This window comes from Acipenser ruthenus, chromosome 12, assembly GCF_902713425.1.
Source record: "Acipenser ruthenus chromosome 12, fAciRut3.2 maternal haplotype, whole genome shotgun sequence".
Classification (NCBI taxonomy): domain Eukaryota; kingdom Metazoa; phylum Chordata; class Actinopteri; order Acipenseriformes; family Acipenseridae; genus Acipenser; species Acipenser ruthenus.
Genome location: NC_081200.1, coordinates 13,936,275 through 13,959,585, shown reverse-complemented (window position 1 = coordinate 13,959,585; position 23,311 = coordinate 13,936,275). Strand labels below are relative to the sequence as shown.

General features: G+C 35.8%; 3 protein-coding genes across 3 annotated transcripts; all 3 read left to right on the top strand.

Moving 5' to 3' along the window:
• Positions 1 to 1,741: 1,741 nt before the first annotated feature.
• Positions 1,742 to 3,724, top strand: LOC117416555 (C-C motif chemokine 20-like). Its single transcript, XM_034027705.3, has 4 exons — positions 1,742 to 1,951; positions 2,167 to 2,275; positions 2,680 to 2,757; positions 2,970 to 3,724. The coding sequence occupies exons 1-4, from the start codon at positions 1,873 to 1,875 to the stop codon at positions 2,992 to 2,994; spliced, it is 291 nt and encodes a 96-aa protein (XP_033883596.1). The 5' UTR covers positions 1,742 to 1,872; the 3' UTR covers positions 2,995 to 3,724.
• A 9,970-nt stretch (positions 3,725 to 13,694) lies between these two features.
• On the top strand, positions 13,695 to 15,298 carry LOC117416988 (C-C motif chemokine 20-like). Its single transcript, XM_034028524.3, has 4 exons — positions 13,695 to 13,862; positions 14,241 to 14,340; positions 14,500 to 14,577; positions 14,797 to 15,298. The coding sequence occupies exons 1-4, from the start codon at positions 13,784 to 13,786 to the stop codon at positions 14,834 to 14,836; spliced, it is 297 nt and encodes a 98-aa protein (XP_033884415.2). The 5' UTR covers positions 13,695 to 13,783; the 3' UTR covers positions 14,837 to 15,298.
• A 1,771-nt stretch (positions 15,299 to 17,069) lies between these two features.
• Positions 17,070 to 18,761, top strand: LOC117416716 (C-C motif chemokine 20-like). Its single transcript, XM_034028089.3, has 4 exons — positions 17,070 to 17,253; positions 17,381 to 17,489; positions 17,868 to 17,945; positions 18,329 to 18,761. The coding sequence occupies exons 1-4, from the start codon at positions 17,181 to 17,183 to the stop codon at positions 18,351 to 18,353; spliced, it is 285 nt and encodes a 94-aa protein (XP_033883980.1). The 5' UTR covers positions 17,070 to 17,180; the 3' UTR covers positions 18,354 to 18,761.
• The last annotated feature ends 4,550 nt before the right edge of the window (positions 18,762 to 23,311 follow it).

The window sequence follows — 23,311 nt, the reverse complement described above, 5'->3', positions numbered from 1 at the left end:
CTTAAGCTTACAAATAGTGCACCAGAGTGTAACCATTAACCTGTCCTCCTGGAACACTGCCCCTAGTGGATGTAAAAAATACATCACATGACAAACCACAAAGAACAAATGAGATATTTCTTACATCCACTAGGGGCAGAGTTCCAGCAGGGCAGGTTAATGGTTACACTGGTCTATCAGAAGACATGTTAGCTGTATACAAGCCACAGGGTTCTAAAAAACAGAGAAGTAAAGGACCCACCAAAGAACAGTAAACCAACCGCTATCAGAAAACACTACAGACAACAGGAAGCAAATATTGACACACAACCGCTGGTCAATAGCCCAAAACCTGAAATTGAGTACGTGCCCACAGGTCAGTATACCACAGCCATCAAAAGCATAACCACAGACTTTGTTAAGTTTGACTGTCAAACCACCAACTGTGTTTACATTCTTTATTGAAAAAAATAAATTGGGAGATGAGTGTCATTGCATTTCAATCAACACAACCACGATTTCAACCTGCATATGCATATCAATTTTTTATACAATCACAAAGCTCAAATTAAAGAATAAAGAGCAATAAGCAGGAGCACAGTTAATAACTGATAGTCCATTTTGAATGAACAAAGCAATACCACTCTTCCAGGAATATCTCACTGAGAGCTCACACTGTCTATGATTTATTTATTTCTCAGCAGACGCCCTTATCCAGGGCGACTTACAATTGTTACAAGATATCACATTATACATTATTTCACATATCACATAATTTTTTACATACAATTACCCATTTATACAGTTGGGTTTTTACTGGAGCAATCTAGGTAAAGTACCTTGCTCAAGGGTACAACAGCAGTGTCCCTCACTGGGGATTGAACCCACAACCCTCTGGTCAAGAGTCCAGAGCCCTAACCACTACTCCACACTGATCCCCTCCTCTACCTCTCATCTCACTGAGAGCTCACACTGTCTACGATCCTCTCCTCTACCTTATCTCTTCACATTTATTTTATTTTCCTCTCTTCTACCAATTTTTGTATTCCCATATCTGTATTTTGTGGTTTCTATTTCTACTTGGTGTTATCACTCTTGGTTAAGTGCCTAACTAGCCACTCACACCTCTGTAAGCTTAATGTCCCATTCATGGATAATTAACACACACCACCTATCTCAATTGACCATCAAAGATGACATTGAAAAATATGGATTTTTAGTCTATTTTAGTATTTCTATATTCAGCACTATTGGGTGTTTTAATAGTTACGGACGTCATTACAAGCAGTACATTGTCCTGAGTAGTCTTGCTAGCTATGTTCTGTTTAAATCACTTGCATTGTCTGTATGTGCTTCAGAATAAATCCTGTGATGTCTGCATTGATGTGTGAGGTGGTTTGACAGTGTTTTTTTTGTTTTTTTTGGTTTGACCATGACATTCAAATTGTACCTCACATAAGATAATGTATATTGCTGTTGAATGAAACACAAAAAGATGTACTGCATAAATCACCAGTTATTTTCCGGTTTTTTTTTTTTTCTTCTTCTTATATATAAGTAGCATGGTTTGTGATTTTAGTGTAGTATTGCATTACACCTGTTAATTTTATTTATTTATTTTTTTGTCCCATAATAGTATAGTTATCTTTGAAAATAGTCCCACCCATTGTGTATGACAAGTTTTGGGAGGGGAAAAAACATGCAGGAAGTAATTCTAGTATGTCTAGTAGAAAAACCCATTACAAATCTGGCAGTAACTATTTATAGGAACGAGGGAAAGTCCTATCCAACTTGTATAAAAATAATGACTCTCAGGCAAGAGAATTCAGAAACAGACTTCAGACTAACAGAGTAACTTCTTGGTTGAGTTTAACTGAAGCATTTATTTCAAAGATGGCTCATTGTAAACTGTTTATTGTTGCTGTGGCATTGCTTCTAACTTTGAACATGTTCAGTGAACAAGTATCAGCACGTAAGTACAGGCAACTGCCATTTGAATTTTAATGTACAAAGCTGAGTGATTGATTGTTAAGCTTTTATTTAAACTTCAGGACTTTGCCTTTGGTAGCTAAACAGTAAGCAAATAGGAAGCACACTGACGTTGTATTGTATGGTGTTTAAGTTTTCTATATATACGTGGTTGAAATATGAACCTGTTGATAAATATATATTTTGTCCCTTTTTTAGAATATCAAGACTGCTGCATGTCCTATTCCAAAAAGCCATTGCCATGCCGAGGGATTCGGGGATACTCAATACAGTCTGTCAAGGATCTGTGCAATATTGAAGCAGTAATGTAAGTATTTTATATTTTTTTGTCTCTTAGTCATGTCTTAGTTTTGCTTTCTATAACTATTGGCTGTCAGATTCTATTGCAAAGGAACTGTTATAGTTAGTGCAATGGTTAGCATTGAGATATTATATCCCAACTCTTAGCTTTACTGAGATTGTCAAAGAAGCCTGGACTGAAATCAAATTAATTTCTGCATTCTAGTTTGTGTGCATGTCTTTGAATGCCACTGTAGAACAACTTCACCTTGGTTCTAGGAAAGGTGAGCCAACAAATACATATTGAGTAAAATAAAAAAAGGAATAGGTAATATTGATTTTATCACTGAAGATATGTATAGAAATACATTACAGGATCTCATTGGTCTGAAGAACATATTCACTAATTACATCACTTCTGTCCTTTTACAGTTTTCACACCATTAGAGGCAAGAATATATGTGCCGACCCTGCTCAGAAATGGGTGATGGACCGAATCTCATGCCTTAAGTAAGTTCATCTTTCATGTATTGATATATACAGTACATTATGTTCTATAATATTGAAGTGTGTCTCACCCACATTGAGTATTTATTAAAATGTGTGAATTAAGAAAGTCTGCATTATTTTGTTGACTTAAATGAAAAAAATATCATACATCAAATCCAATTGGGAAAAGTAAATAGCAGTGTTTAATAGTCTATGCTTTTTTCTTTTTGTAGTAACAGGGTGAAGAGAATGGCCTAAACAGAAGTCCAAGACTCACGCTGCCAAGCAAAAACTAGAAAAGTTATTTAAATGAATATGTAACTATATTTTATGTTTATTAATTTAATATAAATGCTTTACAATGGTTTTTTTTTAATTGTATACAAAATGTGTAACAATATCTTACTTTGTTAAGGTTTAAAATATTTAATATAATCTGTGCTATATTTACATACATTTATGCCTTGAATTAGTCAGATGATCTTGAGATGTGTATGTCTATGGATCTTCAAATTGAAAATCCCTATGTATTGTGCTGTGTAAATGTGAAAAGGAAACTTCATGTTAAAACTCTAAAATTATTTGAATTTATATTTATATTATTTATATTACTAAATTATATGTTTTTTTCTGTGCTGGAACAAATATGTATCTATTAGCTATTGTCTCATAAAGCATATTGCTTTGTTTAACAAAAAATGTGAAGTTTTAAAAACTTAATAAGTGTGTCCTCAGTGGTTTATATCCACTCACTATTGTGGAATGCATATCTGCTGTGCAGTACTGAATTCCTGTTGAATTCATTTTCATCCAACATTTTCTGCTAATAAATTCTAAAATATGTAAATACTGTATTGCTGTATATTGCTTTATTTTCCCAAACAAAACAAGATGATTCTTTCAAAAGCTTGGGAAAATCCTTTTTTTCTCAATTTCTGATCACTGTTATGATGTTGTGACTGGGTGGATGGTCCCTATTTTTACTTAGAAGTCAAATGTAACTGTAAACATTGTGTTGTATTGTATGTTGTTGAGATATTTCATCTTGGGATTGCTTTATCCCCAGTTTAATAAGCTTCCTAAGCTGAATGGATGGCCAATTGGCCAGTTAGCTAATTGAGACAATCCACCTGGGAAGCAGGTGGATAGAGTCAGTAAACAAGCCTCCTCAGAGAGAGCTGCAGGCTGGAGTATGGACAGGAGCATCAGTCAGTTGCTGGACAAAGCAAACAAATAACAGTTTGAAAAGGAAGGGGCTTCTTTTTCTGGCCTGGGTGAAAGCCACTTTGCTTTATTGTTTTAACACAAAAAACGAAATAAAAGTTTATAATACTGTATACAGATTTTTTTGGAGATTGATAGCATTAGGAATCCTAGGTGTCCAATGATATGAATACATGAATACATGTTGTGCGATATTATTATAATTAAAGAATGGCTGTAACATAGTTTTTACATCTTTTTTTTGTTACGTTATACTGTAAGCATACTCCTGCATATGTATTTCCCTGACTTTGTAGCTCTGTAGCTTGGCATGTGGCACGAAAGACACCCATGCCAGGGAGTGGCTGGCTTTTCAAAACTCAGATGTGTATGCAACTGTGATGATAAAGCTTTTGTTTTCGCATAAATTGTTTCTGCTTAATAAGCATAATTGAGCCTATGTACAAAACATAATCAAGTCAATTAAAACCATTTCTAAATGGTTCTAAAACCATTTACTTTTGTTAAAGGTGATATGCTATAACTTTAGTTAAAGTGTCACAGAATGCCTAATAACACTGTAACGGTTGCTATAAGTGGGTGCCAGGTAGACAATTTTAGAACTACCAAAAAATAAAACAAATAAAAATGTTGGTGCAACTCATTACTAGAACTCAGCAACATTAACAGGCTGAACCCTACATAAGACAATTCCAAACCACGGTAAATGGAGAAACAATTACAGAACTTCTGTGCTTTTATTAATTTTACAGCAAAGTTAAAGATAATCCTTATAATAGAAAACAGTGTAAAGATTTAGATTTTTTAATCAGGCAGGCATTCTGTTTCTCAAAGGATCAGAAACTGCAAAAAGCAAATAAACATATACAGTATACTGTATTTAAAAAAAACAAACAAAGAAAACCTCAGCCACACATTTTATATAGCGACATTCAATACCCACAGCCTCCAATAATCAAGCAGTCAGTTAATAACTTTTAAGTTAAATCTAAAAAACTGGTTTAAGCAAGGGTGGTTTAAAGTCAAAAAAAGAAAGAAAAAAACTGACATGAGACGCTTCTCACTATGCAATGACTGAAGGCTCCCATTCATCAGCATAAATAAACTTAAGGTTGCCTTAATTATTTTAGCCAAATGCCAAACTCTATATAGTGAAATAGGGGGATTTCAGCATTGAAGAGTATGGTTTTAAAAGGTGTTCGACACAGTGCAGGGGAAGCCTAACGCTCAAAAACAAAAAATATTTACTCTGTGCTAAATCAGTGAGACCAACACTACTTAATAACATAAATTGTGACTTCCTGTTTACAGTAGTCAAGCAAGACAAATTCTGGTATTTTGCTTAATCGGATTAAGCAAGGAGAGCACTTAACCCTTTAAGGACTGTGATGGTGTTAACATGATCATACTTAAGTGGGCTTCTAGTATGAGGCGCCATTAGGGACATAATTCACCCACTGATATTTACATACACTATATACTGAAATGCATATACTGTATACAGGGGCAGCAGTGTGAAGTAGTGGTTAGGGCTCTGGACTCTTGACCAGAGGGTAGTGGGTTCAATCCTAGGTGGGGGACACTGCTGCTGTACCCTTGAGCAAGGTACTTTACCTAGATTGCTCCAGTAAAAGCCCAACTGTATAAATGGGTAATTTTATGTAAAAATAATGTGTAAAAAATAATGTAATTGTATGTAAAAATGATGTGTAAAAAATAATGTAATTGTATGTAAAAATAATGTGATATCTTGTAACAATTGTAAGTCGCCCTGGATAAGGTCATCTGCTAAGAAATACAAAATAATAAATACAAAATAATAATACTGAGACGCATACACGCTATACTGAAATGCATACACTATATACTGAAATGCATACACTATATACTGAGACACATACATTGTATACTGAGACACATACACTATATACTGAGATTACTTTCTCATACACTCTATACTGAGATAGGTCATCAGTTACGTGAGCTGTAGTCTCCACCCACATCCACCATTTTGAAGATTACATACGAGACGGCAGGTTGAAGAGTTTTCTTGATATGAGTTTATTTATTTATTTACAAAAATACATGGTGACTCGCTGCCATTAGCTCTGGTAATGAGACGGTTTACTGTTTTTCTCGATTGTTTGTATATTTCACTTAACAGGAATTTGGTTTGTATTATGTCAGGGATGGGCAGCTGCAGTCCTGGAGGGCTGGATCATTTGGTTTATTTCAATCAACAACTGAAGACCTGAAAGCAAAAGGTTAATTTGACCAGTTATCTAAATAAATAGTCCAATCAAGTAATTAAGATCAGAGATGGAATGACAAACAGAAGACCCTGCGGCCCTTGAGGAGCTAGGCCCACCTGCATCCTATAATCTTTGTTCATCAATTAAATCTACCTTATTTAGCCATCAGTCACCCCTGTCTAGCTGTCTTGTCTTTTTTCATTTCCTCCTCCTCTAGAATCTCAACCGCCTTTGCTTCGGTCTCCCCTGGGGAGTTAGTGATTCCACTTTCTCCAACCCTTTGTTAAGCGTCGCTTCATTTACCTCATAGAGGAGGGTTCTCCATGAGTCAGAGGGTACCCCCGGCCAAACCCCTCCTTTAGCATGCATGATTCTTTGTCTTCTTCTCTTTCAGGTTCTGATACCTCTATTTATGTGAGGGTCCCCAAGTGGTGGAACCTCTTTTGTTTGTTGGGGCTCCTCAAGATGGTGACCCCGCTCCTGTTTGTCAGGTCTCCTCAGTGACGGAACCCCATTTTATTATGTTGGGCTTTTTGAAGAGACGGAATACCCCGCTCTATATGTCCTAATATCTACTAACTTCATGTTTCTATTTCTGGTTCGCGAGCCTCTTTGTATGTCGGGTCATCTCAGAGACGGTGACCCCTCTTCGTACTGTATGTCAGGTTACCTCAGAGACGGTAACCCCCCTCCTGTGTGTTGGGTCTCCTCAATGACGGAACCCCCCTTCTATATGTTGGGCCTTGAAGAGGCAGAGCCCCTCTCTATACATGTTTTATATGTTACTAACTCCATGTCTTAAACACTATATCAGGTGGCCTGGCTCAACCCTATGACCCGTATTATGTTGTCAGTGTGTGAGTGGATGGAATGCATCCGCATTGGATGAAAAGCAGATTAAATAAGTCCCAGTACCCAGTACCGGCATCAAAATAAGTCCCGGTACGGAGTACCAGTGAGTACCGGCAGAATTTCACCCCTAACTAAATGTATCAGGTATGTTTTTTTTTTTTCCTTATTACTGATAATAATGGAATGAATAACTATTATTTTATTTATAAATATTTATTTTCAGAGTAGTGTCCATTATTGCTTATAAAGACACAGAATAAACATGTATTATGTCATTGCAATCACTCAGGTAAAACAATGTCTTGTAATTTGCCCAAGCATCAAAACTTTCAGGAAGTATTGTAAGGTCCCTGGGATCATAGAATAATGCGTTTTTATACATGTATCTCTAAGCATAATACATAATAAAAAATACTTAACTTAAAAAAATTAATTAAAAAACCCCTGAAAATTGTGTTGAAAAAAAAAGTGAAAAGTTTGTATAGGTCTGAAGTACTTTAGTGAATTTTTATAGATTTTTATATAAGAGAGTCAACTACAGCCAAAAAACGCCTGGTCCTGTTGGTGCATCCCACTGAAAAATGATTGGTCTTGAAAGGGTTAACTGCAAAAATGCAGTGAAGGACAAAGGGTGGACAGAAGCTAAACATATACAGTATATACATTCAATAGTCCTCTTAACAGTTTGTGGCAGTTCAGGTCATTGCCATGCACATTGGCACGTCAAGGTTTAGACACAGTTCCTGATAATTCCTTTAAACACATTTTGATGAAAACAGAAAAACATACGTGTGGCGGAGTGTCCCACCCCTATATATATATATATATATATATGCACACTATTTTGTTATTATTTGTATTGTTTGCGGCGCGGATAAAAGCAGCTCGAAATTGTTATTGTTTTAGATTTTAGAAACCTTGTGAGGATGCTTGACTGATCAGCTACTGATTATTTAACTAGCTGACAGTGACGCATCCTTACTAAACTCATGCAGACAGTGACCATCTCCCGAGTTAATTCATTAATTAATTGTTGCTAATCGGGAGATGGTCACTGTATATAGACTTGCAGCTCTCTCTCTCTCTCTCTCTCTCTCTCTCTCTCTCTCTCTCTCTCTCTCTCTCTCTCTCTCTCTCTCTCTCCTTCTCCTCTGTACACTCTCCCCGAGGGTAGAGAGCTGCAGATTTATATACAGTGACCATCTCCCAATTAGCAACAATTAATCAATGAATTAACTCGGGAGATGGTCACTGTCAGCACGAGTTTAATAAGGATGCGTGACTGTCAGCTAGTGAAATAAATCACTAGATGATCAGTCACGCATCCTCACAAGGTTTCTAAAATCTACAACAATAACAAATATGCAGCGCTTTTATCCGCACCGCAAACAATACAAATAATAACAAAATAGTGTACATATATATATATATATAGGCAGGACACTCCGCCACAATACGACATGCCAAATCTTCTTTCATCTCCAAGTTACAGACGGTTAGTCCATTTACGAATCCACTTGCAGTTCAATCCTCTTCATTGAAAAGTGTTTCTGGTAAGCTCATCTGTTTCTTCAGCCCACACAGCACATCACAATCTTGTTTCCAGGTTTCCTACTGGTATCTGCTCCTTCCCAGTATGCAGGTCAGATAAGATCAAACCACTTCCACAGGTAAAAAAAAAAAAACATGTTCCTTTGCTCCCCTCTCTCACCATCCATAAGACCCAGCCTTTTAAAGAGTTTTAAAATATTTTTATTTAAAGGAACAGTCTGGCTTTACTGACCTAAAGCGTTATGCACCACAACACTTTATACAAATGGAACACTAGGTTTTTCCAGTTAAATTGCACAACTTCTTATTGTTTCATCAGCCGTTTGTTCCTTTCCATTATGAAACCCCTTGCTTATGTTGCCCCTTTAAATGGTAAAAAAGCATTGAAACTCTCTGTAAACATTGTGTGATTATTCTGTGTTTAATGCAAATTCTGAATCAACGCAGGGTTAATAACCTCTTAAAACCAAGCTGTACATAGCTGGTGAAGTTTGCAATCATCAGCCTTGTCGTTCAACCTTGTGATGAGTAGCTATAGCACTTTGCTGCCTGTGAGAATTTAACAAAACTCATATCATATGACGTTGTTCTTAAGTGTAACTTCTTGTTATCTGGGTTTCTGCTGACATTGGTGAAGTGAAGAAGAAATGCAAATGTTAACTATTCAATGTGCTTTGTCTCACACCATGCATCATGCTAGGGAAATAAGACCACATTTGGTCAAGGAAATTATGTAAGATTGCTGTATATCTGTGCTGTACAAAGTAATTTCTTTGCACAGAAAAAATTAACATCTCTGATGCCATGAAAGCTCAGTTCAGAAGAAAATAACATCTACACTGAGCCAGCTCAGAACACCATCAACTGAGGCCTGTGTGTGAGATCACTGATGTATCACCTTTGATTTGCTTTGCTCCTGTTTGTGTTATGATTCCTGAATAAACTTTTTGATTGACTTTATCTGACTGATTGATTATTTTTTAAAAGAAATCTAACCCATCTTACACCAGTGTTCAAATTAATAACCGTATAATCAGTATAGAACATGTGTTCATGTCTGCTTTGTTTCCTGTGGTATAAAGCAAATTTAACCTTCCTCTGAATGGAACAGTGGAACTAAGCTGTGTATGGTCTGAAGCTACCAGAATAAAATGTGCTTTGTGCTTGTACTCGAAACCTGTGTCTGGAATGTATGTGTTGTCTTCTGTCCTACCAGCTGAACAGTGCACAACAAACTTTCCAGAAATCTCTAACTATGCAGTTACAGATATTTTTACAGCATTTTTTGGATAGTACATTTAAATGAATTTGTTGTAAACTGTCAATTTGTTCTGGAAATTTTATAAACAGGACTTCTCTGAAAATACTTCCTCTTTGACTGTAATCTAACATCCTGGGTAACTTTTCAGGCAGTTTCAAATCAGGCTAAGCCAGAAGCTGCATTTGTATTCAGCTTTATAACAAGCCACAGGGACTTTAAACACTTTATAAGTCATGCATATGTTTGACTTTTGACCAGATGAAAAAAAATTGATACTGTTTCAGAAAGATGCAACTATGATGCATTTAGGAGCTTACATTATCCTCCAGGGTTATTTGTTTATTTAAAGTTTTTATCATCAATGTTAACAGGTACTGTATAGCCTTGTGGATATGAAGGGGTCCTGGTTTTATCCTAAAACCTGATAAAGCTAGATTTCTACCCCTCAAATTTTTCAATTAAGTTTAAATCCAATTTCACAAGAAATTGGAGTTTGAAAATAAAACGATAGTTAACCTGACAGGTACCTTCATTAATGGTATAACTACTATGAATCAAGGACACTTTCTTTTTTGTAAAACAAATAGCAGTATTTCTAAGGCATGTCAAATAAATATTAAATGGATAGCTATTATATTTGTTGATAAAATAATGCCCAATTTCACCAGCCCCCCTTCCCCCACCCCTCTATCAGAATCAGAACCCCTAGTGCCAACCCAAACATACAGTACTCAGACATCTTAACATTAGATATCCTTGCATTAATGGTTCTTATTCATTTGTAAACTACATTGAGGGCCCTATTTAGCAAATATGTACGCATTTGCGTCTTATACAACAATAACTAAGTCCACATTTTTTTTGTATTGGTCCGTCTGCGTACCTGCGTACCAGTTATGTGAACCCCGTCTATAAGGCTTTGTCTGACCTGCCTGGCACTTGCAGCATCTGCAGCCTCCAACACTGCTGCTTCAAGTTCAGCATCTGCTTCCCTCAAACCCTGTAATCTTTCCTCTGTAAGTTCAACATCCATTATGGAGAGCTGTGTTATGTAAAACACAATGATATTGCTAACCTTCTGAGGAGTGTACTGTAGTGTTCCCCCAGAGACATCCAAACATCGGAATCACATTTTGAGGATTCCAAATGTTCGCTCAATTACAGTACAAGCAGATTTAAAGGTACGGTTATACCTGTGTTCAGCAGGGGTCGTGGGGTTGAGCAGCAGTGTCAGTAGCCACCGCTTCAGTGGATACCCATTGTCCCCTATCAACCAGCCTCTCAGACTGTCATCCCGCTGAAACGCAGCCGCCACCTGCAAATTAGGAGGATAAACAAGTCATGAGTGGAGCAAACGATAGTTTGCATACACATTTGTGATGTAGTTGTTTGCAACACAGATCACATACGACTTGCATGTTGACAGAATAGGTCCCCTTATGATTTACATAGAGGTGCCTATTCTGTGTTGGTGCGCATACCTTAGTGCAACAGGCAAACAGTGTACTCTCCGCACGTCTCCTTCCAGGTCAGCCTGAAGTAGTTGGCAGATGTCAGTGATTGTTTGTCTGTAGAGGTGAAATTGCTGCATACATTGTGTCAGACAGGCTCAGAAAAGACGACTTCAAAATATTTGGGGAAGTCTCCTCCTCCTCCTCCTCTCTCTTTGTCTGGCCACGTAGAAATTATCATTATTATTAATTTCTTAGCAGACGTCCTTATCCAGGGTGACCTACAATTGTTATAAAATATCACTGTACAAAGTATCACATTACAAATTATTAGATTATAAAATATCACTTTAATCCAGTGTGCACTCCATATTTCTTGTATTTCTCTTTTTTCTCTCTCTCTTTTCTTTGCCTGCTTCCCAATGTTGTCTTAAAGTAATCTAATTGGCTTGTATTCAGTTGTAGCTCACACTGGTGCCATGTTGATATTATTTATTAATGGTAAGCATTTAGTCAGGCTTGAATACATTCAGCTGAGATAAATAGAGGTGAATGAGAAGGTTAATGGGAAACTAACTGTATAATGCTGCTGTGTAGTCATCTGTTGAGTTCTGTGTAAAGCGTTTGTTGACTGTCACTGGGTCAATGGCAGGGCTTTTGAAAACTACCAGGGGAGCTGTATGACAAACTAGCACAGCAGCAGTAAGCAGTGGTAATGCCTACAGCTGTGGAGCTGTCTCAGTTGCAATGAAATGTTTGGCTTGAAGGCATTTTAAATATGTAGTGAAGCAACAAAACAAAACTGGCTTGGTGATTTTTTACTATTGTTTTTTTTTTTTTTTTGTTATGTTTTTTATTTAACCGTTATTTAACCAGGAAGTCACATTGAGATTCAAAATCTCTTTTTCAAGAGAGACCTGGCCAAAAGGCAGCAATACAGAAACAATCACACACATAGAACTACATAGATTAGCATGAACATTTCAAAAATAATAATACCATTAAAAAGTAATGAATCAATACATTTCATTGGATTATTTGAAACTTTAACATTAATTAAAATAAGTACATTTATCAGAAAAAAAATTTCCAACCTGATTCCAAAATCTCTTAATGATATATAATCAGACAGTTTTAAGTGTTTTTGAAGGTTGTTCCATGACCAAGGGGCAGAATAACTGAATGTCTGGGATCTATGTTGGTAAATATTAGTACTGGTCATTACCAGAGCACTAAGATAAGATGGAAGTTTTCCCAGAATAACTTTATATACAAAGATATACCAGTGCTTCAGTCTGTGTGAAGAAAGTGAGGTCCACCCCATTCGCCTGTACAGCTCACAATGATGAGTTAAATATCTAGAATTGGTTACATTTCTAAGAGCTTCATGATAAAGAGAGTCTAGTATCCTCAGACTAGATGAAGCTGCATGCATGTAAAGAATATCTCCGTAATCAATCACTGAAAGAAAAGTGTGACATACAAGTGCTTTCTTTGCCTCAAATGAAAATAATACAATATATGTAAACAGCTTACAGTACATCAGTGTTCAAACAAGCTTTATCTTGTAAAGGCTCCCTCTTGTGGATACATTCTCTGATGTTTTGGTTTACCACACATCTCCAGGTAGGGTTCATACAGTTTATATATACTGCCAGAAGTCTTTTTGGTATTTTTACCAGTACAAATGTTATTGCCAATAAGAACCACCATAAAGACTGCTGCCAGTAGTTTATCATCAGTCCTGAAGAAAGAGAATATGGCTTCAAGTTTAGAAAAAAAGAATATTTTCTTGCCTTAGTGCCGGTAAAATCAGTGTATATAATTTCTAATATACTACTCTGTTGGGTTCAGAATACACACACAATAAAAAAGTATTTTCCTTTTAATAGTTAGAATTTCTGATATGGAATATGTATAGTATTTATGGTTCATTGTGTATTATATATTACGTGTTTATATGAGCAATTATATCCAGGCAAAATCAAAAGTGATAATTGGGTCACAATGTATGTAAAAAAATATAATAGAACATTTCATTGCCAAGACCTGGAAAAGGACACATTAATATATATATATATATATATATATATATATATATATATATATATATATATATATATATATATATATATATATATATATATTACTCAATTTAATACAAATAAAACAATTATGGGTGATTTACAATAATTATTACATTCTCCATTAGCATGACACAAAGGGCGGGCAGGGGGAAAAACTAAAAGTAAGTGTTTCGGAATGTTTCCCTGGAGCTTGTATGCAGTCACAGAACAAAAACATGATAGGTTGAACCACTTACTTGTGGAAAGTCCTTGTTGCTTCAGCCTCTATAAAAGTAACACATTCTCCAAGGTAAATCAGAAAAAACACTGCAGTAACAAAGCAGAGTCATTACTTGCTGGTTTATTCTTGTTACTGAAGACTTTGACAAGATGGTTCGTTATAATCTGTGTGTGGTTGCAGTTCTGTTTCTGGCTCTGAATTTATTTTGTGAACAAGCAGCAGCTGCTGGTAAGTACATCATCTATTAAAAATGATTAAATAGTGATTCAAGTTGTAGCTAAATGGGTAAAACATTAACAAATAAGGAATTTAAATAGTAGTAGTTCATTAAGTGTATATTAACAATAACACAGTAGTTACACATGTGTTGTGTAATTACAGTACAACTATATTACACAATTAAAGATGGAGGCAGGTTCCAATGCCATTTGGTGTCACACTGTGTTCCATGTGTGTTTACAATGATCCACATGTGCAATTAAATTCTAATCGCACTGCAATTAGATACATAATGCAAACTGAATACATTTACACCAGAAAACAACTTTAAATATTACATACAATGAAAATGTGTTATTTCCGTACTCCCCTTATTTTTCTCTCAAGGTTGCTGTTATTCCTATTCCACAAAGCCACTGCACTGCAGTCGGATAAGAGGCTACACAATACAGACCAGCAAAGATGCCTGCAACATTGACGCAATTGTGTAAGTCTTTTGTATTACTTGTCTTAATCACAAAGACTGTATATGGAGTAAAGTCAAATTGACATATCATGATATTTGAATAGATTAATTCTTGCAAATAATAAATTGTTATGCAAATAATACATTTTTTCAATGAATAAAATATTCTTTTTATTGTAGGTTCCATTCAGTCGGCAAGCGTAACATTTGTGCTAACCCTCTGGATAAGTGGGTGATGGACAGAATTGAGTGTCTAAAGTAAGAACAGCTCTCCTGTGTTTTAAATAAGACTATAATATACATACTGGTAGTGATATAATATATGTAAATACAAGAGACAACTATAGAGAATATAGATGGTTATTTATAGTTTAATAAATTTAACGTAGATGTCTTTTTATAATGTTGTGCATCAAATGTGTGATCACTACCCCTCTCTTGAAAATGAATTTAAAATGTGTTTTCTTTGTGTTATAGCCGCAGAGTGGACAGGATAAATGGCAGCACAAGAAAATGAGAGAAAAGCTGTTACTGAAATTTCATGAAATGTGTACACATTACTCATTGGAGACAGCTATATGTTCTTTCACAGTTTTATTGTGATAAAATGTTTGTTGTAAACAGAAATGTTTCAAGATTTAGAAACTTTGAATATTCTTTTGTAAGAAAAAAAAACATTTAGTTTTAAAGCCTACTGTATCATAATGCATTTTTGTATATGTGGTATTTATTGGTAAATGGATTTCTGTTGTCCAGTACTTAACTCCTATGGAATAATGTTATTTAAAAACTAGTTTTATTGTAGATTTTTATGAATAAAAAATAAAACTATAAATCATAGGCCTGTTCAATATTTCCAAGCTGTATTGGATGAATGTCTTGTAATGTGTGTCAAATTCACATAACATATATAAATAAAGATATCTGCAACATTGACACAATTCTGTATGTTTATGTTACTTATAAATATATATTAATACAGTGGGCCAAATGGTAGCTTTCTATGCAAAATAAAGATGATATCTACCATAAAATAATTGCAAGAAAAGTCAATCATTTTCCACCACAGAAGGATACCCCACTGTAGAAAGGTACAAACAAACGAACAAACACTATGACATTTTTTAGTTTATAGCTGGTTAATACATTGTTTTATTTCAAGGCTTTTTCATTGCAAATACATTTCCAGGTATTGCACTTGACAATTCATTTTCTCAGTTTTTTGTGCCATTAATACACCACCATCCCCAAGCTCCACAAAAAGAAAGCTCACATCCTGAAAAAAATGAAGTAAAGAAATGATAACTCTACTCACTATAGTATAATAATAAAACAATATCTACGTAATTAGTGTGTAAACATTTAAATGCATCTTCAGCTGTATACTAAGTTTGGCCATAACATAAAATTTAATGGAATATGCTTAAGTCTTGATCTGTCTTTGTGGAGAAAAAAACACTACAAAGTGAATCTTTCAGAGCTGGCAAATGGATCTGATATACTCAAATGCTTCTACTGTGCTCAACACAATTCTGATTATTTATTTTTAATCTTTTTTTTTTTTATCTGGAAATATGAGGGAAAAATCTGTTTAACAGAATAAATGAATCCATAGGGGATAGTTTAAATAATGATAACAATTAAAATACTGATAGCATTTAACACAGAGTAAGTGGAATTTAGTAATCAAGTCGGCAAAAAAATAAAAAGTTAAAAAAGGCCATTTTACTTAAGCAGCTGTAAGTCTGTGACTCCTGGAATAAAAAGCATCTTAAAACAAATTATTCAACATGTTTTAGTTAGTACATTACATGTTCAATTTTAGTTGTACTAGTTGTGCATGTTATACTGCACACTGTATGTGGGTCACCTAACCACATACAGGACTGTATTTAATATTTTACTGAAGTGTCACACTTGCACCAATTTCAAAATCTTATTTGAACTAAACCACAGTAGTAACTCTTACAAAAGTTTACCATAGTAAAAGAATAGCAGTAAACATGTAATAAAGTGTAGTAAAAGCATGGTAAAGGACAGAGAGCTATGCCAGACCATGGTAAACTATAGTAAATGCCATGTATGAAAGATGCAAAGGATATACAGGACCTTGTAGACTGCTTTTTAGAATTAAAAGAGGTTTGGGAACTACTGTATGAAACTCTCCTCACCTGTTTATTAACAAGGGGTTGGACTTCATTCCTCAAAGAAGTGTTTAGGTTTAACAGGAATTGTGTGGATATTTTAGTATATTTATATATACTTTAAATGTTTCTGTATCTGTTTGACATCTGAAGTACAGTGTAAAACAATATCAAAATACTAAAATAAGTTTCAAACATTCTTTAAAATATATGGTAGTTTTGTGAATAGTGCTATTATTAGTAGTAGTAGTTTATTTCTTTCTTTATGTATGCATCTATTTATGTATTTGTTTATTTATTTATATTAGGCTATAGTTTATATTTAGAAGTTTCAAATGTAGGAATGTTTAAGTATATATATATATATATATATATATATATATATATATATATATATATATATATATATATATATTGGATTAAAAGTACAGCTCTACTGTATTGTAATTGCACTACAAGTTTAAAGATGTCTTTTAGACTGAACCGGTATGCAAATTAATTATTTTTAGGTCAATACGCGAAGGAAAACTCAAAAAGGAAGTTGTTCGGGGCTGACCTGATTACCTTTTGTGTTAGCAGAAAAACCCATGACAAAGTGTTGCTAATTTTAGTGACCTAACACCTCTCATTATTCTAGCCTATATAAAACAAGACATCTGCAGATGTAGTTAGACAAAGATTTTACAACTTTAATCATTTACTGCAGAAATTCATAAGATGAGTTGCAATCTTTTTGCTGTTTTTCTAATGTTGCTGTTGGCTTTTTTCTATATTGATCATGCAGCTGCAAGTAAGTACTGTACCTTTGAATTTACATTCATTTATGTGGAATATATCTTTTTCTGAAATGTATTTTTTGTATTAGTGGTAAGGAGTTGACCTTTTATAAAAAATAGTGTTTTTTTCTGATTGTATAGGGGATCACAACTGTTGCCTTGCCTATTCCAAAAAGCCATTGCCAAGCAGTCGGATAAAAGGCTACACAATACAGACCAACAAAAATTCATGCAACATTGAAGCAGTAATGTACGTTTATTTACTCATTTTGATCAAATATCTAGGCTGCAGAAGTAGTGTAAACAGTGTGAAATTCTGCATCTTAAAATGACATTGTAAACATTAATTATGATGCTTGTAATCAGTCATAGTGGTTCGTATTGCAATTACTCAAATGCTGTTTATTTAGTTGGTTTATATAAATAAGTCTTTGCTTTTACCGAAGTTCGTGAGCTTCTCTTTAGTTCTAGTTGCAGAAGCAGCGCCATCTAGTGCTCAGCTAGATGTATATTTCCTAATAAATGTACAATAGCTCTCTATGTTAATGGTGCTTATTGATGGAGAATGGTGTATTGTTATGTTCTTTGTAACTTGAAAGCTAACTCAATATAATGTATACTTTTACAGTTTCCATACAATCAAAAACAAACATGTTTGTGCAAACCCAAGAGATAAATGGGTGTTGAACAGAATCCAGCATCTGAAGTGAGTACAGTACTTCTAGTGTTTGTATAAAAGTAAATTGGTATTTTAACCCTTAGCAATCAGCAGGGCTGTTTGACAGGTAAATAAAAGCTACTGTGGACCATGTTGATCTGTTTCCAGAAGTGAAGGATTCATACTGTGGATCCTATTGTCTGAAACACAGGAGGTGAATTTGAAGTGTGAATGGCAAACTGACATACCTGAGAAAAAGTGAGAAGAAAGTATGGCAAAGAAACAGCAGCATATCTGAGAATATAGTTGACATATATAAACATGTTGATCAGCAGAGTGGAAAGACTTATTATTAGGGAACATGTATTTAAAACGAATCCACTACCAGTGTGAGATGTGTAATAAAATCTGTTTGTGTTTTTGTGTTTTAGGGTTGAAGTGGAAAGAATGTCTTAAAGAAAATATGCACTTTACAGTCAACAAGAAAGGAAATGATACTTGCAATACAAAATGTATTTTAAGTTTCAAAATGTTGAATATAGTATACACATTTTATACATTTCTATTTTTATATCCATTATTTTTTTAAGCAATAATAAAAAAAAGTCCCACAGTAGTTTGAAATAGCACCCCCAGACCTAAAGGTTTTACTAAACTGTGATTTTGTATTTTTTTTTTATGTTACTTTAAAAGTTTTAGTAAACTGTGACTTCTACATGCTCTGTTACTGTTACAACAACTTTCGACTCATTCTATTATTGTAAATTAGTGGGTTAATCCGTGTAAATTGATTATGATTGTGCACTACTTAATTCTTAAAATATTGTGAAATTATATTATTATAGTTTTGTATGTTGTCATAAAATAAATAACTATATAAGATATAATTTGTGTTCTTTCCTTATTTATTGTGTTCTACCAAATTCCCACTAGAGCAAGACAAGGGCCCAGTTTGTCTGCAGTAAAAGTTTAATTATTTTTGAGCTCCCGAGTGGCTCATCCAGTAAAGGCGCTCCACGTGGAGTGCAGGATGCGCCCTATAGTCTGGACATCCCCGGTTCAAGTCCAGGCTATTCCTTTGCTGACCGAGGACGGGAGCTCCCAGGGGGCGGCGCTCAATTGGCCGAGCGCCGGCCGGGGGGAGGGAGGGTTAGGTCAGCCAGGGTGTCCTCGGCTCACCGCGCACCAGCGACCCCTGTAGTCTGGCCGGGTGCCTGCGGGCTTGCCTGTAAGCTGCCCGAGAGCTGCGTTGTCCTTCGACGCTGTAGCTCTTGGGTGGCTGCATGGTGAGTCCGCAGTGTGAAAAAAGCGGTCGGCTGATGGCACACGCTTCGGAGGACAGCGTGTGTTCGTCTTCACCCTCCGGAGTCAGCGCAGGGGTGGTAGTGTTGAGCTGAGCCTAAAAATAATTGGAATTTCCAAATTGGGGAAAAAATAATAAAAAAATAATTGGCAACGACTAAATTAAAAAAAAAAAAAAGTTTAATTGTTTTTCACACAACTAAAATACTACATTGGTTTGCTTTAGTTATCTTGATTAGTATGTACATGTTTCACAGGCCGCACTTCCAACACCTCAAATGCCATTAAACATCAGAAATGAAACATTGAAACTGAACCATCACCTAGTACGGCTTCCATCACTATGATTGAACTCGTGGTGGGGTTTTCAAGATTGAAAGTATGGTTTGGTCCCACCCTGTGGAAACCAGGTACTAAATACTATGAGGAAATCAGGAGATACAGTAGGAATACAATGCAATATTCAACTGACTATAACATTAGTCTAGTAAAGCCAAAGCATTGACAGGATGGTACATATTTTTTTACATTTGTTCTTCATCGTTTCTCTCTCACCAATCAAGGAACAAGGACGGCCCAAAATTCAGTCATTCCAGGGGCTGTCACCCAAAAGCAGCTACTCGGCTGAAAGTACAGCAACCAAGTCAGAGTAGCTTTCTCTCGATCACAAATTTCGTTTTACTAGTGTAAAAAATAAATAAAGTTTGCTCCTAGCCCTGCCTGCCACTTGTACAGCTGCTCCGCAATGTTGTTGTTCATCTTTTTGGTTAATGGCCAACAAGCTTCAGCCGCAGCTTATTGTCGCCACCTGCTGTTTGTTTTGATTAAAGTTACTGTGAGTCCAACACTGATTCCTGATTTATTTATTTATCTTTTTTTTTAAGACTGGTTAAATCTCCCTGTTTTCCTAATGAATTCCCCTATATACCTGACCATACCCCTATCTATTCTATTACCATCCCCTATGCGGTCCCTAAAAAAATGATTCTGAATATTCAAAGCCCTCAACCTCTTCCCCTACCTCTAATCTCACTTTCCTATATCTAGCACATTCAACCATCAGGTGTTCCACAGTTTCCATAACCCCACATCTCATACACAACCCATTCTCATGCACTACAATTCTGTAGAAATGTTCATTTAAAGTTGAATGTCCTATAAACAGCCTTATTAGGTTAACTTCCTCATGTCTATTCCCTCCATACCATCTTTCCCGCAGACTGACTTTGTGATTTATACAATGTACGCCCTTTTTTTCTTATTCCACATATTCTGCCATTCATCCACTATAATGTTGTCTATTATTTTATAATACTCCCTTAACCCATAATGAACATCCATACCCACGTTCACTTTCTTCACTGCCATTTTTGCTAACCCATCTGCCCTCTCATTCCCCTCTGTTCCTATGCGCTGGAATCCACACAAAAACCACATACAAACCTAAATACACACATTCTGACAGTAGATACATTACTTCCTGTATTAAATCCCTTCTATTCCCCTTTCCTTCATTTTTAATTGCCTGTAGCCCTGATAATGAATCTGAAAAATTACTGCCGCCTCTACCTTAACCACTATAATCCATTGTAATGCCAACATAATCCCTATTAGTTCAGCCATCCTAATAGACATGTTATCTGTAACTACCTGTATCTGTTTCCTACCTCAAATTCGGAAATGTAATAAACTGCTCCAACCCTGCCATTATCTGTATTTTTAAACCCATCTGTAAAAATCTTACAATAATTTTCCCATACACAGTTTACTCATTTCCTCGCCAGTTCACAGAAAACCACTCTTTCCTCCTTTTCTTTAACTTTTAATAAATACAAATCAATCACTGGATTTTAAAAACACCATGGACTGCTAGTCCCACAATGTGTATGTCTTTCTGCAGTGTTGAAAACCAAAGGCGGAGCTTCGCCAGGGAGCAGCGGCGCCAACCAATGATGAGGCAGCATCTACCGTTACCCTGACAACCAGGCACTAATTCCAACAAGCTCAGGTGAACCCAACTGAGGAGGCAGATTGCAGAGCTGAACGACGGCTGCAAAAAATAACACACAACAAAAGAACCCCACCAGCGGGACTAACCGCACATTGTTAAAGACACACTTAATTTCCACATTTATACCGCTGAAGTAAACTGTTTTTACAATAGTGTCAAAGTTTCATGAAGCTACACAACAACAGATTTTAGCATTTTCATAGGGCTATTGCACTGAATTGCATGCACATTCATTAAAACAAGGATACCACATACAGTAAAATGAATATCCAGTGCTGCGCCACATGCCATTTATTTTTGCTTAAAACCCATGTTTTTGTGTGTCCCTGGAAGGTATGTTGATATCCCAGGACATATTCAGAGCTGGTCATGGTATTTCAGCAGGGAAACACGCCCTGTGGGAGCAGCATGATCGGCAGTGGCTGCTCATAGATAAGGATACTGAGAAGACTCTCAAAGAAAGCAATCAGACATATTTAAAGGTCTTTTTAAGCCCCGCTCTATGTGTTGTCATAAATTGTTATTAGGATAACAAACAGTAGCAGACCCATATTAGCACTAATATTGGACTAGTCCAGCGCTAATCGGAGATCTGTGAAACCAGCCGTAGAGTATATGACATCCCTAACTCCTAGTAGTTCATGGATCGGCAACTCTGGTCCTTGTGTGGTATAGGCTTATCTGAGGAAGACTGCATTAACAATGGATGTGTTTAGTTTAGACTGAGCACTTGGGCACCTCATTTACACTGTACATTGTCAATCTATTAATAAATGTGCATGTTTCATCAAACAACTTCCAAGTAAGTCTACCAGACACTTTTATTAGTGTGCATGTCCATTGAGACTTTTGTTGACAATATTTTGTGGGACTAAGAAGAACCCACTGTAACCCCAAACATGCCTACAATGTGAAGATGTTATGACACTACAGATGGAAGACAAAGAGAAATCAATTGCACAATTCTATCATTACAGCCTTGACCAGACTGCACCCAGCTACCTCCAGACCCTCATCTCTCCCTACACCCCCACTCAACCCCTCCGCTCCTCCTGCACTAGAAGACTGACTCTACCTCCTCTACGCTCCCCTTCCTCCAGAGCCCGCTCCTTCTCCACCCTCACCCCGCAGTGGTGAAATGACATTCCTACAGATGTCAGGACTGCCCAGTCCCTGACCACCTTCCGGTGCCTCCTCAAGACTCACCTCTTCAGACAGCACCTGTAGAACTCCTCTGTTTTTCCCCCTGGACACTTATCACTCTTCCTTAAATGCACTTTACTTGCTCTTATCTGCCCCCTATTTTACTGCATTTAATCCTGTACTTTAGATTACTGTAATCTGTCAAGTGTTATTTAATCTGTACTATTTTGTACTTAATTATATCCTGATGCAACTATCACTGACACTTATCTGCTCCATTATTGAATCGTATTTTGTCATACTTGTACTTGCTAGAACCAAAGTTATTGTATTTATCTTGCTCTTAATTGTATTATTACTTGTACTGTGATTCTTGAAATGTATTTTTGTTTACGACTGTAAATCGCCCTGGATAACGGTGTCTGCTAAGAAATAAATAATAATAAATAATAATAATACAGCACATGTGTTTTGAACTGAATATAAACACAGAATGAAACTAATATTGTTGTTTTTAGAAAGAAATCAAACAAGTTCAACAACCCATTACTGAAATTAATGTTTAGTTTAGTTGTATTATTGGCTTGATTATTGTGTTTTTTTCTTTGGCTAAATCTAAAATTAAGGCTAATGCTGGATTTTGGCAGGACAGATGTACTTTTAACAACATGTAGAATCCTGTAAGAAATTACCTTGGTTTGTCAGAATGGCCTGATCTTTCCCTTCATTGTATTGAAAATAAATTGCCATTTAGGTTGTAATATTAAAATAAAAAAAAAATTATGAGTAAAAGGACCGTTTTTGTCCTTACTGAATTTAATCAATGTGGTCCAGTGGTTAAAGAAAAGGGCTTGTAACCAGAACATCCCCGGTTCAAATCCCACCTCAGCCACTGACTCATTGTGTGACCCTGAGCAAGTCACTTAACCTCCTTGTGCTCCGTCTTTCGGGTGAGACG

What these genes read in the sequence shown, in the direction of transcription:
- LOC117416716 (XM_034028089.3), top strand. Translation starts at nt 17,181, where the DNA reads ATGAGTTGCAATCTTTTTGCTGTTTTTCTAATGTTGCTGTTGGCTTTT. An exon ending in TATTGATCATGCAGCTGCAA is followed by an intron (nt 17,254 to 17,380) that starts GTAAGTACTGTA and finishes CTGATTGTATAG; the next exon opens with GGGATCACAACTGTTGCCTT. An exon ending in TGCAACATTGAAGCAGTAAT is followed by an intron (nt 17,490 to 17,867) that starts GTACGTTTATTT and finishes ATACTTTTACAG; the next exon opens with TTTCCATACAATCAAAAACA.
- LOC117416555 (XM_034027705.3), top strand. Translation starts at nt 1,873, where the DNA reads ATGGCTCATTGTAAACTGTTTATTGTTGCTGTGGCATTGCTTCTAACT. An exon ending in CAGTGAACAAGTATCAGCAC is followed by an intron (nt 1,952 to 2,166) that starts GTAAGTACAGGC and finishes TCCCTTTTTTAG; the next exon opens with AATATCAAGACTGCTGCATG. An exon ending in GACCGAATCTCATGCCTTAA is followed by an intron (nt 2,758 to 2,969) that starts GTAAGTTCATCT and finishes TTCTTTTTGTAG; the next exon opens with TAACAGGGTGAAGAGAATGG.
- LOC117416988 (XM_034028524.3), top strand. Translation starts at nt 13,784, where the DNA reads ATGGTTCGTTATAATCTGTGTGTGGTTGCAGTTCTGTTTCTGGCTCTG. An exon ending in TGAACAAGCAGCAGCTGCTG is followed by an intron (nt 13,863 to 14,240) that starts GTAAGTACATCA and finishes TTTTCTCTCAAG; the next exon opens with GTTGCTGTTATTCCTATTCC. An exon ending in GACAGAATTGAGTGTCTAAA is followed by an intron (nt 14,578 to 14,796) that starts GTAAGAACAGCT and finishes TTTGTGTTATAG; the next exon opens with CCGCAGAGTGGACAGGATAA.